This window comes from Dendrobates tinctorius, unplaced genomic scaffold (assembly GCF_039654945.1).
Source record: "Dendrobates tinctorius isolate UK_male_01 unplaced genomic scaffold, ASM3965494v1 ptg000020l, whole genome shotgun sequence".
NCBI lineage: Eukaryota > Metazoa > Chordata > Amphibia > Anura > Dendrobatidae > Dendrobates > Dendrobates tinctorius.
In genome coordinates this window covers 55,419,708-55,436,783 of record NW_027361688.1, presented here as the reverse complement: position 1 = coordinate 55,436,783, position 17,076 = coordinate 55,419,708, and the positions used below count along the sequence as shown (strand labels likewise).

Below are 17,076 nucleotides of genomic sequence, written 5' to 3'. Positions count from 1 at the left end.
TTCACTCTTTGTTTCATTGCAGCCATTTGGTAAATTCAAAAAAGTTCAAAAAACAGAAATGTAGAAATTTTTGCAAATTTATTAAAAAAGAAAAACTGAAATATCACATGGTCATAAGGAAAATATTTAGAATTGAAAGTCCTCAGTGGTTGATACCTTTTAATGGCTAACTGAAAAGATGGTAACAAATTGCAAGCTTTCGAGACTGCTCAGATCTCTTCATCAGGCTAGACTAATACAAAATCTGAAGAATCACATATTTATACACAACACAGCACAGAAATAATGCAGTAGATTAGACAAGTGATGTGAAGCAGAGCTATCATTATGGGAGAGTTATATACAGTTGTGGCCATAAATATTGGAACAGCTCGTAGACAAGGAGTCTGAATGTTTTATTGTCCTCTGATTGGAGTTTAGTTCTGTGTTGTGATGCCCCACAAGGTCTGGGGAGCAAATTCCTTAATTGATGTAAAAAGACATAAATCCATGCCACACATACATTCCTGCACTGAGAGTGTCAAAGGTGGCATAAGTTTATACTACCAGACTCTTCTGTCTCTCTGAGATTTGAAGTTACCTTCCAATACAAGTAATTTCATGTCCATGGTGCTGTGATCTGGGATACAAAAATGTTTGGCCACACATAGATCCAATCACTGAGGATTCTCAATTCAAAATATTTTTCTATCTACTGGCTAACACGGTACAAAGATATATCTTTCTTAAGATAAGATAAGATAATCCTTTAATCGTCCCACCATGGGGAAATTCAGAGCATTACAGCAACAAGGCAGGAACAAGTACAGATACAGATGCATAAAGGCATTACATTGACAGTAGGTAGGTACATATACGAGAAAAAAAAAATGTAACCAGACTGTCACAATTTTGGATCTATCAGTTCTCTGTTTAGGTCGTTCTCCGTTTTGGACAGTGCTGGTTATACAGCCTAACTGCGGCAGGAAGGAAGCACTTTCGATAGCGCTCCCTCTCACATTTAGGATTAAGTAGCCGGTCACTGACAGCACTGCACATCTTTGTCACAGACTTATGCATGGGATGGGAATCATTCTGCACCATGTAGCTCACCTTGGCCAGTATCCTCCTGTCGCCTACTTCCTGAACTGGGTCAAGGGGGCATCCCAGGACAGAGCTGGCCCTTCTAATCAGTTTGTCTAGCCTATTCCTGTCCCTGGTTGATATGCCACTACCCCAGCACGCCACACCAAAGAAGATGACTGATGCCACAACAGAGTTGAAGAAGGATGCAAGGAGTGCCCCTCTAACTCCGAAGGCTCTCAGCCTTCTGAGCAGATAAAGCCTGCTTTGGCCCTTCCTGTACACTGCATCCAAGTGATGAGCCCAGTCAAGCTTATTATTGAGGATCACACCAAGGTACTTATAGGTGTCGACTATCTCAATGTCATTTCCCTGAATGTTCACCACTACTGGTGGATTTTTGCCCTTGCGAAAGTCCACCACCAATTCCTTGGTCTTCCCGTAATGAATCCTAAGGTGGTTCCTCTGACACCACTCCACAAAAGCTTGGTTAGTATCTCTGTACTCTCTTTCATCTCCTCCTGTGATGAGGCCTACTATTGCAGAGTCATCAGAATACTTCTGCAAGTAGCAGCTAGATAAGTTGCACCTAAAATCCGCAGTGTACAGTGTGAAGAGAAAAGGGGCAAGAACTGTACCTTGAGGTGCCCCTGTATTGCAGATCACTGTGTCTGACACACTGTCCCGAACCTTTAAAAACTGAGGTCGGTTCGTGAGGTAGTTAAGGATCCAGGTGGAGAGTTGGAGGTCCACACCAACTCTTATATCTATATGGTCATGAGTATTCAGTCCATTTGCTCAGTATTGAGTAGAAGCACCCTTTTGAGCTAGTACAGGTATGAGTCTTCTTGGGAATGATGCAACAAGTTTTTTCACACCTGGTTTTGGGGATCCTCTGCCATTCTTCCTTGCAAAACCTCTCCAGTTCCGTCAGGTTGGATGGTGATCGTTGGTGGATAGCCATTTTCAGGTCTCTCAAGAGATACTCAATTGGGTTTAGGTCAGGGCTCTGGCTTGTCCAGTCAAGAATGGTCACAGAGTTGTTCTGAATCCACTCCTTTGTTATTTTAGCTGTGTGCTTAGGGTCATTGTCTTTTTGGAAGTGACCCTTCAGCCAAGTCTGAGGTCCAGAGCACTCTGGAAGACATTTTCATCCAGGATATCTCTGTACTTGGCAGCATTTATGTTACCTTCAGTTGCAACTAGTCGTCATGTCCCTGCAGCTGAAACCCTCCCATAGAATGATGCTGCCACCACCATGTTTCACTGTTGCGATTGTATTGGGCAGGTGATGAGCAGTGCCTGGTTTTCTCCACACATACAGCATAGAATTATGACAAAAAGTTCGATCTTCATCACATCAGACCAGAGAAGCTTATTTCTCATAGTCTGGGAGTCCTTCATGTGTTTTTTTGCAAACTCTATGCTAGCTTTCATATGTCTTGCACAGAGGAGAGACTTCCGTCGTGCCACTCTGCCATAAAGGCCCGACTAGTGGAGGGCTGTAGTGATAGTTGACTTTGTGGAACTTTCTCCCATCTCCCTACTGCATCTGTGGAGCTCAGTCACAGTGATCTTGAGGTTCTTATTTACCTCTCTTACCAAGGCTTTTCTCACACGATTGCTCAGTTTGGCTGGATGGCCAGGTCTAGGAAGACTTCTGGTGGTCCCAAACTTCTTACATTTAAGGATTATGGAGGCCACTTTGCTCTTAGAAACCTTGAGTACTGCAGAAATTCTTTTGTAACCTTGACCAGATGTGTGACTTGCCACAATTCTGTCTCTGAGCTTATTGGCCAGTTCCTTTGACCTCATGATTCTCATTTGGTGTGTGCCTTTACAAATCAAGTCATATCACTTTAATTTAACACAGCTGGACTCCAATGAAGGAGTAGAACCATCTCAAGGAGGATAACAAGGAAATGGGCAGCATATGACTTAAATATGAGTGTCTGAGCAAAGGGTCTGAATATTTATGACCATTTGATATTTTAGTCATCTTTGTAATAAATTTGTAAAAAATTTCTACATTTCTGTTTCTTTCAGTCAAGATGGTGTGCAAAGTGTACATTAATGAGAAAAATAATGAACTTTTTTGAATTTGCCAAATGGCTGCAATGAAACAAAGAATGAAAAATTTAAAGGGGTCTGAATACTTTCCGTACCCACTGTACCTAACGCTAACACTAAAATTTGTGCTTTAAAGAAAAGGATTTAAGCTCAAAGTCTTGTTTAGCCCGTCATATCCAAAGATGCAATCCCCTTACACTCCTTTTTAAGTAGCTCTTATTTATAGCCCCCACCCACCTCTGTATTCCCAAATGAACCAAATCAATCCCCTAAACCTAAGTAATCTGGAATTACACCTGTGGAATAATATAAAATGATGGGGTAAAGTCTTAAGCTTCTCACAATTGACCATTGACAAAGCATTTTTGCTATCCCTGGTATATTCTAAAACCCTAACCCTTAACTGCTAACTAGTCATGTCAACATAAATAAGATTACATGGGAAATGTGCATAATAAATTGCCATGTTCAATATGTAGGTAATATGATGTATTATTTTATAAGTTATATCCCCTTTCCTTTTGTGAAAGGAGAAGGATCTGTCCATAAATTTACACATAGAATAGTACCCGCATGAAAAGGAACCCCATCTAGGTCATTTATTATCCAAAAAACATATATTAGGAGAAATATAATGGCTCTGGGTACCGAGAAATCTCAGACATGTTGTCATATTTAAAGGGAACCTGTCAGCAGGATTGTGCACAGTAACCTACAGACAGTCTCATGTCAATAGCCGTTATACTGATTAAAATAATAATAATAATACATTTTATGTCTATAGCGCCGACATATTCCGCAGCACTTTACATTTCAGAGGGGATTTGTACAGACAATAGACATTACAGCATAACAATAATCACATACAGTAGATTATAACAAATACCAAGAGGAGTGAGGGCCCTGCTCGCAAGCTTACAGTCTATGAGGAAAGAGGTAGACACGAAAGGTGGGTGGTAACAGTTGCCCTGATTGTATGGACCAGCCATAATGTTAAGTGTGTAACAGTACAGACACAGAGGGCTAATGGATGCATAAAGCATGTGGGAACATGATGCTGGGAACCTGGTTATGGTAAAACTTTTGGCTCTGCCACACAGGGATAGGTTAGGTTAATGTGTTGAGGCGATAGGCCAGTCTGAATAAATGCGTTTTCAGGACACGCTTAAAATTGTGGGGATTGGGGACTAATCGTACTGACCTGGGAAGTGCATTCCAAAGAATTGGCGCGGCACGTGTAAAGTCTTGGAGACGGGAGTGGGAGGTTCTGACTATTGAGGATACTAACCTCAGGTCATCAGCAGAACGGAGGGCGCGGGTAGGGTGGTATACTGAAACAAGGGAGGAGATGTAGGGTGGTGCTGAGCCATGGAGGGCTTTGTGGGTGAGGGTAATAAGTTTATACTGAATTCTGGAGTGGATGGGTAGCCAGTGTAATGACTGACACAAGGTAGAGGCATCGGTGTAACGATTGGTGAGGAATATGATCCTGGCTGCAGCATTCAAGACAGATTGGAGAGGGGAGAATTTTGTAAGAGGGAGACCGATTAGAAGACAGTTACAATAGTCGAGACGAGAATGAATAAGAGAAACAGTAAGAGTTTTTGCAGAGTCAAAAGTAAGAAAAGGTCGAATTCTAGAAATGTTTTTGAGGTGCAGATGACAAGAGCGAGCCAGTGATCGAATGTGGGGGGCAAAGGAAAGCTCGGAATCAAGTATGACCCCAAGACAGCGGGCATGTTGCTGGGGAGTAATAGTGGAACCACAGACGGAAATGGCAATGTCGGGTGTAGGTACATTAGTAGCAGGAGGAAACACAAGGAGTTCAGTCTTTGACAGGTTCAGTTTCAGATATAGTGAGGACATGATATTAGACACAGCGTTTAGACAATCGCCAGTGTTTTCTAGAAAGGCTGGCGTGATGTCAGGAGAAGAAGCGTATAATTGGGTGTCATCAGCATAGAGATGGTAATGGAAACCAAATCTACTGATTGTTTGACCAATAGGGGCAGTGTACAAGGAGAAGAGGAGGGGGCCTAGAACCGATCCTTGAGGAACCCCAACAGTAAGGGGAAGGTGAGAGGAGGAGGAACCGGCAAAAGAAACAGTAAAGGAGCGGTCGGAGAGATAGGAGGAGAACCAGGAGAGAACGGTGTCCTTGAGGACAATGGAATGGAGCATAGTGAGGAGGAGCTGATGATCCACAGTGTCGAATGCTGCAGAGAGATCCAAGAGAATTAGCATGGAGTAATGACCATTTGATTTAGCTGTTAGCAGATCATTAGAGACTTTAGTGAGGGCAGTTTCAGTGGAGTGTAAAGAGCGGAAACCGGATTGGAGAGGGTCGAGAACAGAGTTTTCTGAGAGATAGCGGATAAGACGGGAGTGGACCAGGCGTTCCAGGAGTTTAGAGATGAAGGGAAGATTAGAGACAGGTCTATAGTTAGCGGCACAGTTTTGGCACATTTAAAATGATACTTGGATTGATGAAATCCGTCTTGTGGTTGTTGTTTTATCTGTATTTTCAGTTTTCAGATAATGATATGCTCGTGCTCTGGGGTGGGCCGTGGGCGAGGCTGTTGGTGGGGTTGTGAGCGGGTATTTATTTGGTGCTCTCTGGCCTCACCTTCATTATTATGGCTTAACTGACACGTCACTGATCCCTTACTGACCTACCACCTATTTTAAATATTGAAGTGTATAGTGTGAGTGTTGAAAAGAAAATTGACCAAACACCAAGCAATAAATGGTAAGATGCTAGGGAGAGTAAGAAGTGAGTGATAAGTGGGATTTTTATGATAAGATATATATTTAATTTCATATATTCACATGCACATTTGATTCATATAAAGGTTGTTGAAAATACAGTTTCCATTTAAATCTGATAAAAAACTCTATGCACATGTAATTTAGCCATTCACTGACAGCAATCAAAGAGTGTAAAAAACTGGAAATACTCTAAAAATTCCAAGATGCCTTAACAGTGTTTTCTAGTTTACCAGGCACAGTTTGGTAAGAAAAAACCTCACCCTCCTCAGGTCCATTGCTTAATCTCGGCCGTTGCTTCCACTGTCTTTTATTGTTGCAGTGCTTAAGCTAATAAGTGAGCTCAGCGGCTCTGCCCAAGAAGATATATGAGTTGCTAAAGCCTTTGAGCTTGCAAATTGTTTGCATTCCTGGCAATGTGACGAGAGCACTGTAGACAATAAAAGACACTAAGCGCAGTGGTAAAAGCTCAGTGCTAGATCTGTGGAAGGTGAGTCAAGCCCAGAAACCCTTTTCAGGGAAGGTGTACACAAAAGTATTTTCTCTAATCTTATAGAATATGGTTGATTATGCAAATCACCCTCTCATTAGAGTTTGATCATCGTGTGATCAGTCTGTTAGGGCTGGCGGAACGCACCAAATAATATAAAGATGCGTTCGCAGTCTGGGGTCCACCGTGCAGAGATGTTAACTGCTGCTTGGTAATGGCGGACACGAAATGGAGGTATCGCACTGGACACACATGGGTTAAATGACACCCATTGTGTAGTAGCGACATACTCTGTTGCTTCACAGAGTCATGGTACCGCATAACACAGATGCTGTACCCTGTTAACTATCACAGGGCACAGCTGAGTCAGCGCTAGTGTACAGTCACAAGATTCTGCTCCAAGGACGCGGTGTAAGAGCCTCTCTAGACCCACTAAGCGCACGGCATCGCACCTGCGAACGTCACTAATAGACGCTGGCTACTGTGGAGTGCAGACCAAGTACACAGTGGCATACGGGCAAAGTCACTTCTTGGTGCTGAAGCGTGGACCTGACTCTGCCTCCTACCTGAACTATCAGCCAAGGCACTAACTGGCAAGGCTGATCAACACATGTGTACCAAGGGTAGGGGTTTCATAATAAGTCAGTCACCAGAGACATTCATACGTACAAACAACACTCACTCCACACTGTCTATACTAGTGCACGGCCGTGCTGCTGTGCGATCCTTTTGTAACCACAGCCTTCCAGGACTTTACTGATGGCACAATCTGAATTGCTTGAGGACCTGAGCATGTGACCTCCAACCACCAATGAGTGGTCATCTCACAGGCATGCTCAGATGGAGAAAAGCAGGACTTAGTCCCAGGAGTGTCTGCTTGCCACTGACTAATGCTGGATGCGCCAACCAGACGCAGAGCATTAGCCTGAGCAAGACGCTGGGACTGATGTCTCTGCTGAGCAGGAACCTCTGCTGCTGCAGAAGAATGGGAGACCACAGAGGATATGGCTTGAGATTCCCCCTGAGCAGTGGCGGGAACTCGACGCCTAACACAGTCTAATCTGATTTTCTCAGATGAGAAGATGGAGAAAATAATTTCTCCATCTTCTCAATTCTGACAGTCTGTGAAAATCCAACTGCAATTAGATGTTATCCAAATGCAGTTTGACATTTTCCATGGACTCCTTGACTTGCATGGCTGAGTGCCGTCCCAATATTGCATCTAACATGAGCACGTTGCAGTTTGTTCGTCGGACATGTGCACTGTCCCACAAATAACAATGGCCCAAGTGAGATGTTTTGTAGGATCGCACTTAGACCGAAAATATGCAAGAGCCCTTACAAATATACTCCATTTCGGTTAGGCATTACAGGACATGTCTCAACTCTGGGGAAACTGTATTAAATATTAACAATTAGTGCACAGCATTGCTGGAAGTTTTTAAACTTTTTTTAAAACATTTGTGTCACTAAACAAATCATTATTCTGTTCGAGAACATTGTGGAAAAAACATTATGCATTTATTATTTTTTACTTTTTCAATACAAAATTTTAAGGAAACTTAAAGACTAAAGATTTGGTTATTGATGGTTTACTTTTTAGAAACAACAATAAATTCATTTATACAATTGTTAGCCAATAAAGCATCGCAATGGCAAACATGAAATATACGACATTGAGGCCATTAACTTTGCTGAATGCGATTGTATTTTCATTTAACATACATGACAGTTAAATTACAACTATTTCTTTTATAAAAAAAAGGTTCTTACATGTAATTGGAGCTAGTTGAATTATCAAGGTTTAGCACTAGATGTCACTCCACACCAACTTTTGGCAACGAAGCAGAAATCCTTTTCTTCATTATTGGTTCTGAATGCCTGGCTTGGAGGATTTCAGCCATGATTGGGTTTTCTCATATTGTGGATCCCTATGCAATGTGAATGCCTTATTGACAGCGAAATTGCCTTATCCATCCTTCACAAATTAAAGAAATGCTGAATCAAATACAGGATTATCAAGCAAGGAGCAGGTTGGTTTATTTCCTATTACTGCACATGTCATGGGATGTGGTCCTGAGTCAGCTGCACTATATCATCCCTGAGGAATCCAAGCATGGCACCTTTGTCGGGAGAATTGCTCAGGATCTTGGACTGGATATAGGTGAGATTAATTCCAGAATGTTACATATTGTCTCTAGAGATGAGAAGGAATATTTCCAGGTTAATCTGCAGAATGGAATCCTGTTTGTTAAAGAGACAATAGACAGAGAAGTGATATGTCCATTTAAACCCTTTTGTATAATTCCTCTGCAGGTTATTGTAGATAAGCCTGTTCAGATGTATCGTGTAGATGTGGAAATAGAAGATATCAATGACAATAGTCCAGTTTTCCCCTCGAGAGTGTTCAATCTTGTGATATCAGAGCTCAGACCTGCAGGATCTCGATTTCTTCTAGAGGGAGCAGTTGATCCAGATATTGGTACAAATTCCATCATAAACTATGAGCTCAGTGCAAGTGATTATTTTGCTTTAGATTTTCAGAAATATATGAATCAAATCAGATCAGTGGAACTTGCACTGATGAAACCTTTAGACAGAGAAAAACAATCTTTTCACAATCTTACTCTTACAGCTTATGATGGAGGCAAACCAAGACTCAGTGGCACAACTAATGTTGTGATCACTGTGGAAGATGTTAATGATAATGCCCCCTCTTTTTATCAGCCATTTTACCAATGTAGTGTCACTGAAAATGCAATTCTAGGAAGTTTAGTCATCAAGTTGAATGCTACTGATTTAGATCAGGGAAAGAATGGAGAAATAAAATATGAATTTGGAAAGCAGGTGACAGAAGAAGTTATCAACATTTTTACTTTAAACAAAGAGACGGGGGAAATAAGAGTAAAAGGTGAAGTGGACTATGAAACTGTCACAATGTACGAAATTCAAGTTGATGCTGTTGATAATGGAGACCACCCAATGTTTGGACATTGTAAAGTTCTAGTGACTATTGTTGATGTCAATGACAACTCACCAGAAATGACTATAACATCACTATCTGTTCCAGTTCCTGAGAACTCTCCACAAGGTACCACTGTAGCCATAATTAGCATCCATGACAAAGATTCTGGATTAAATGGTAAAGTAAATTGTTATCTTTTAGAGAAAACACCCTTCAAAATCAACCCTGCATTTCTGGCAGATTTTTCCCTTACGGTGAATGGAAAACTGGACAGAGAGTCAAAATCTCAATATACAGTTGTCATTGCTGCAAAAGATGAAGGCCTTCCACCACTGTCAGTATCAACAACCCTTATAATTGATATCAGTGATGTCAATGACAATGCTCCTCAATTTCAACAATCATATGACACAATATTTATCAAGGAAAACAATCCTCCAGGTTTTCTTGCCTACAAAGCATCAGCCTTTGACCCAGATGTTAGCCAAAATTCCTTCATCACATATTCAATTAGTGACAGCAACATTGATGGGATTTCCATTTCTTCTTACATCTCCATTAATCCTGAAAATGGGAAGGTTTTTGCTTTAGTGTCATTTGATCATGAACAAATTACATATTTCCAGTGCCACGTAAAAGCCACTGATGCTGGCCTACCTCCGCTAAGCTCTAATCTGACACTACATATATTTATTGAAGATATTAATGACAATGCCCCTACCTTTGCTCCACTTTATGCATCACCTATAGTCAAAGCTCCAAGGTCTGCCCAGTCTGGATACTTGGTAATGAAAGTGAGAGCAATTGATCCTGATTCTGGATATAATGCTTTGATGTCTTATCATTTTAGGGATTTATTAGGCAAAATACCATTTACCATTTCTCACCAAACTGGGGACATAAGTTTAAAACGGCAATTTATGGATTCAGACATTGATGAATACAAATTAGTTGTGGTGGCTCAGGACCATGGAGAACCAACTATGACAGCAATAGCACAAGTTATCATCTCCTTGGTGGATTCTGAAGAGGATATAAAGCTTGATAATAATGAGTCAAGAGGCAACGTCGAAGAATTTTCTGATGCAAATGTTTATTTGGTTACTGCCATCTGCATAATTTCAAGCATTTTTCTTATTACGTTAATTGTGTTCACTGTTTTAAAATGGCAAAAATACAGAGATGAGGTCAATGATCTGAAAGAAAGCTACAAAATCTGCTCCAACACTGGAGGCAGCAGGATGTATTCCCAACAAACTCAATACAGGGTATGCTCAAACTCTCAACAAGTAAAGAACGATTTGATCATGTTTACTCCGAATTTCTCTCAATCAACAGGAAGTGAAAATTTTGGGAATCATCAAGAAGTCATCTTAAATCAGGTGAGAAAATTACCCAATATAATTTCACTCCTACAAATAGTAAATAACATGCAATAAGTTGTTATTAAAATGTAATAGTTTAACTTATACTTCAGAAGAAAAGATTGCATGTCCTATGTTTATTAACGGAAAACTGTAACTAGGTGGCAAAATTCGGTCACAGTTGGGTAAATCATCGCGTTTCCATTAATGCTTTAGTTATTACTTTGGCTAGAATAGTAGTGCTGTATGATGAGTAGGGGGAATGTGTTTCATTAGGGTAGGTGGTGTGGAGAGGTTAGAGGAGCATGTGGAGAGGTTAGAGGAGCGGCGCGCTCTTTTTTTCCCTTAACTTTATGTGTGTTGATTTCAGCAGCCAATTAGCGTGCCTAAACCATCCACAATGTCCAGACACAAGGGCTTATGTCATTGGCTGCCAAAGTCACATGTCCCACTCTGTATTTTTTGCTCAGTGTGTGTGACACCAGGGCACATTTCACCATATAACTATTGTGCTGCTAATATTTTACTTGAACCAGGAGTCCACATTAGAGAATCTAGTTTGATTGTTGCAGCACCGTCTTCCAGAAAGCAGGTCACATTTCAGTATTTAATAATTTTTTGCTCATATTTTTGCTTTGTCCAAGAGTCTACATTTAAAAATCTAAATTGTTTGTTCTAATTCAGTGCTTCAGAAAGCAGTGGATATTTCAGTAGCTAATCATTTTGTGCTGATATTTTTGCTCCATCCACAAGTCAAGATTTGAGAATCAATATTGTTAGCATGCTCCAGAAGGCATGCCACATTTCTGCAGAAAAATATTTTGTGCTGGTAATATTTTTGGCCATGCACGAGTCCACATTTGAAAATGCAAATTGTTTGTGCCAATAGCATGTTCCTTAAACCAGGCCACAATTCTGGAGAAAAATATTTTGCGCTGTTAATATTATGGCTTAGGCAGAAGTCCACATTTGAAAATATAAACTCTTTGCTGTAATACTGTGGTCCAGAAGGCATGGCACATTTCTGCTGAAAAATATTTTGTGCTGATAATATTTTTGGTCATGCATGAGTCCACATTTGAAAATAAAAATTGTTTGTGCTAATAGCATTTTCTTGAAACAAGGCCACATTTAAGTGTATAAATATTTAGTGCTACTAGATTTTCTCCAGCCAGGAGTTCACATTTCTGAATCTAAATTGTTTGGACTAATAGCATGCTCCAGAAAGCAGGCTACATTTCAGTATATAAATTCTTAGTGCTAATTGTGTGGCCCAGCAAGCAGGCCACATTTCAGCATGAGACTGCCTGGGACACGGCTTGGACCAGCATTTCTAGCTTAAACATTGATAACTAACAGGTGGATAAGTGATGGGTGCAGGCCTGGTGGTCTGAGAGCCCTGCCAAATTCAGGCAAGACACATGAAGGAGACCCAACTTGGAGTACAAATAGTTTAAAAAATTAGGGGAACCACCACTAAAATGGCATCAATATATTTATACTCACTTATGAAGTGCCATTAATTCCACAGCATTTTACAGACATCGTCAATTTCCCCAGAATAGAAATAGTATTCTGAAACTCCTTTCACTACAGGCAATGCACCAGAATGAGACCCAACATGAAGTCCCCACATTTCATAAAATTGTTTGCAACATCAGCAGCAGTAGCAACAGCAGGCACATGACCCATGACAAATGTGTAACATACTACAATAATGTCAGATCAATGCAGCATACTAAAATCTACAACATATCATCCCTGTCTCTCAGCACTAAACAGCTATTCAGTACTTTCAATTCTCTTCTTGTCCCACACCTCACTATCCACTCATCTCAGTGGAAGACTTTACCTCATTCTTCAACCCCTTCACCCTGAAGCCCATTTTCACATTCTTGACCAGGCCAATTTTTACAATTCTGACTGCTGTCATTTTATGAGATCATAACTCTGGAACGCTTCAACAGATCCTGGTGATTCTGGGAATTTTTTCTGGGGATATATTTTACTTTATGGTAGTGGTAAAATTTCTTTCATATGTCTTGCATTTATTTGTGAAAAAAAACTGAATTTTCCAAAAATTTTGAAAATTTTGCAATTTTCAAGCTTTTAATTTTTATGCCCTTCAGAGTCATATCACACAAAATCATTAATTAATAACATTTCCCACATGTCTACTTTGCATCAGCACAATTTTAGAAACATAATTTTATTATATTAGGAAGTTATAAGGGTTAAAATTTTATCACCAATTTCTCATTTTTACAACAAAATTTGCAAAACCATTTTTTTAGGGACCACCTTACATTTGAAGTGTCTTTGAGGTTCCTATATGACAGAAAATACCTAAAAATGACACCATTCTAAAAACTGCACTCCTCAAGGTACTCAAAACCACAATCAAGAAGTTTATTAACTCTTCAGGTGCTTCACAGGAAATTTTGGAATGTGGAAGGAAAAAATAAACATTTACTTTTCTTTCACAAAAATTTATTATAGACCTATTGTTTTACTTTTGCAAGGGTAACAGGAGAAAATGGACCATACATTTTGTTGTGCAATTTCTCCTCAGCATGCAAATACCCCATAAGTGGGGGAAATCTACTGTTTGGGCACACGGCAGGACTTGAAAGGGGAAGAACGCCATTTCACTTTTTGAAAGCAAAATTTGATGGCATAATTGTCAGATGCTATATCATGTTTGGTGAACCCCTGAAATGCCTAACAATGGAGCACCTTGAACCCCCAAGTGCTTCACAGAAGTTTAGAACGTTAAGCCGTGAAAACTAAAAAAAATCATTTTTCCAACAAAAATCTTTTTCAGCTACAAATTTTGTACTTTCACAAGGGCAAAAGGAGATAATGGACCCAAAAGTTTGTTGAAAACTACTTTTGAGGAACAGTGCAAAGCCCAGAAAGGAACTAGCGCCAGATTTTGCTGCACTTGTTTGAGGGTGCCATGTTACATTGGCAGAGCCCCAGAGGTGCCAGAACAGCAGAATCTCCCATAAGTGACCCCATTTTACCATTTAAACATCTCAATGAATTCATTTAGGGGTGCAGTGAGCATATTGACACCACAGTTGTGTCACAGACTTTTATACCATTTGGCTGTGAAGGAAAAATAATTTACATTTTTACCACTAAGATTGTGTAATAGCCCCAAGTTTTACATTCTCACACTGGGAAATGGGTAAAAATGGCACCAGAATCTGTCCAACAATTTCTGCTGAATGTAGAAATACCCCATATGTGGTTGTACAGTACTGCTTAGCCATACGGAGTGACACGGGAGGGAGCACTATTTGCCTCCTGGAGCACAGATTTTCAGATTCCATATAAAGAGCCCCTAAGTGTTAGAAAAGCAGAATCCCCCTTCAAGTGACCCCATTTTTGAAATTATACTTCTTTGGGAATTTATCTACAGATGTATTGAAGACTTTAACTCCATGGGTGTTTTCCAGAAACAGGCAGCAGTGGATGTTGCTGAGTGAAAATTGCAAACTGCCATTGTAGTGACCAGTATGCTGTAGGGACCAGTATATGGCAGTCACCAGTATATTATGCCCAGCTCATGCTTCTGGAGACATGCACCTGTAAATTATGTGGGTTCTCATCACTACAGAAATGCCAAAATGTGCTAAATGGTGTTTAGGCACACTGGGGTTCAGAAGGAAGGGGGGTATTTGGATTTGGGAGTGGAGAATTTGCTGAGTTTCTTTTGGGGACCGAGGAGTCATTTAGCTTTTCCAGAGCCTTTGTGCTATCAGTAACATGGAAGCCCTGTATATTTCCATTAACAGATGACAGATCTGAGTGGGGACTTGCCTTTTTGTGGATTGAGTTGAAGTTTTTATTGTGAACATTTTACATAACATTTGTGATCACATATATCTGGTGCTCTTCGCTGACCACTTACTTTGTGGTTTCCATTTAAATCTCTGAGTGACGTGATTCAGCTAAAACCCCCGAGGGATTCATTCACTATAACAAGTCAGCAGAGTTACTCTGGACCCTGTCTGGTCTCTGTTCAGTGGTGTCCTTTTCAGAAGTGCACAAAACTGTGACCGACGGCACTTTTATGAAATCCTAAAAAACGGACACAGCAGCATCCACAGTGCCTCCGTCTGCCACATTATAGGGAATTTTCCGCCGTGGTTCTGTATGAATCATGTATTTTAGAGATTGTTTTTATTAATTTTTTACGTCGTTCCTCGTGTAGTATATTTGATTTGGCAACTTTATTCTTCGGGTTGGTGCGATTACATCGATACCAGATGTATATTGGGTTTTTATGTTTGGCAGCTGTCACACAATAAAAGACGCTTTTTACTGCGAAAACTAGTTTTTCCATCACCATATTTTGAGAGCTGTAATTTTTTCATATTCCGTCCGACAGAGTCATGTGAGGGCTTGTTTTTTGCAGGATGAGATGATGTTTTTATTGGTACAATTTTCAAGCACATGACTTTTTTTGATCACTTTATATTCTGACTTTTGGGAGACAGGATGAACAAAAACCAGCAATTAAGTAATTGCTTTTTGTTTTTTCACACCATTCCTCGTGTGGTAAAATTGATAAGACTGCTTTATTCGACAGGTCAGTACGATTACAGTAATACTTTGTTTATATTTTTTTATCTTTGGCACTTTTACACAATAAAAACTATTTTATAGACAAAATATATTTTTGCATCACTTTTGTCTGAGAGCTATAATTTTTTTTATTTTTCTGCTGATGGAGCTGTTTGGTGGCTTTTTTATTGCGGGACAAGATGATGTTTTCAGCGGTACCATTTTAATTTACATCCATCTTTTTTATCTTGTTTTATTGCACTTTTTGATCAGTTGTATGATGATAAAGCATTGGTTTTTTGCCTCATCTTTTATTTATTTATTTACGATGTTCACTGAAGCGGTTAACTATTGGGACAGGTATATAGAGTGGGTCGTTAAAGATGCTGGGATACCAAATATGTGTACTTTTATTTTTTTTTTATTTACATAGATAAATGTATTTATTGGAAAAATATTTATTTCTTTTTTTATTTATTTGGGGATTTTTAAAAAAAATATTTTTGCACTTTGTAATTTTTTTTTAAACTTTTCTACATTGTCCCAGGATGGGATATTACTGTATTACCTCAGATCTTACAAGCAGGGAAGGAGGCCAGAAGGACCCCGTGGCCATCTTAGGGGCAGAGGTCTCCATGGAGACCATGAGGACAATGCCATTGCATCGCATTGTCCTGTTGGAAGCACGCAGGGAGCCCCTTACTTGCAAGATGCTCCTCTTTGCCCCTGTCACTACTGACAATGGCATCAGAGGAGTTAAATACCTGCGATTGGTGCTAGTACCGATCGTGGACATTGCTGTGGGGTGTCAGCTGTGACATAGAGCTGACACCCACACCCGATCACCGCGGTGCTCAGCGTGAGGCCGTGCACTCGTCGCGCCATACAAGTACTGCTGTTTGCGTACTAGTACTGCGCATGTCGGGAAGGGGTTAAGCAGAAGATTGACAATATAAAACAAAGCGTTTACCTTAAGTCCTCACAGCCCCTCCTCATAACTACTCAACTCTCCTCCTCCAAAACCAACTTCACCATCATGGAAGATGAACTTTCCTCTTTACTCTCCAAATCACATCTCACCACATGTGAACTTGACCCATTCCCATCCCACCTCATTCTAAACCTTACAATAGGCTTCATCCCAAAACTAACCCACCACTTCAACCTGTCACTAACAACCGTTGTCTTCCCCTCATGCTTAAACCATATCTCAATCACACCCATCCTCAAAAAGTCCTCCCTTAACCCATCCTTTGTGTATAGCTATCACCCCATAACACTTCTCCCCTATGCCTCAAAACTAGAAGAACATGTCGATTTTAAACTGTCCTCAAACCTCTCCTCCTGCTCCCTCTTTGACTGCTTACAATTTGTCTTCTGACTGTACCATTCCACTGAAAATGCCTTGACTAAAGTCAACAATGACCTGCTAACCGCCAAATCCAAGCGAACCTACTTTGTCCTCCTCCACCTGGACCTGTCATCTGCCTTCGACACAGTGAACCATTCCCTCTTACTACAGACTCTCTCATCTCTTGGCATCACAGATTTGGCCTTATCTTGGATCTCCTCATATCTAACAGACAGGACATTCAGTGTCTCCCACCCACACACCACCTCCTCATCTCATCCTCTATCTGTTCAGTTTTCAGACCCTTGCTCTTCTCCATCTACACTTTTGGCCTAAGGCAGCTCATGGAGTCTAATGGCTTTCAGTATCACCTCTATGCTGATGACACACAGATCTACCTCTCTGGACCTGATATCCCCTCCTTAATAATCAG

General features: G+C 40.4%; 1 protein-coding gene across 6 annotated transcripts in view; it reads left to right on the top strand.

Moving 5' to 3' along the window:
* LOC141083678 (protocadherin alpha-C2-like) overlaps nt 1–17,076 on the top strand; it is a 564,749-nt gene that overhangs the window by 267,321 nt on the left and 280,352 nt on the right. Inside the window, exon 1 of one of the 6 annotated variants that reach the window (XM_073568067.1) lies at nt 7,956–10,735. The exons of the other annotated variants lie outside the window; for them this stretch is intronic. Coding sequence (XP_073424168.1) covers nt 8,384–10,735 — 2,352 coding nt within the window. The 5' untranslated portion in view covers nt 7,956–8,383. Of the gene's footprint in view, nt 1–7,955; nt 10,736–17,076 lie in introns of those variants that run through there. 6 annotated transcript variants of the gene reach the window in all.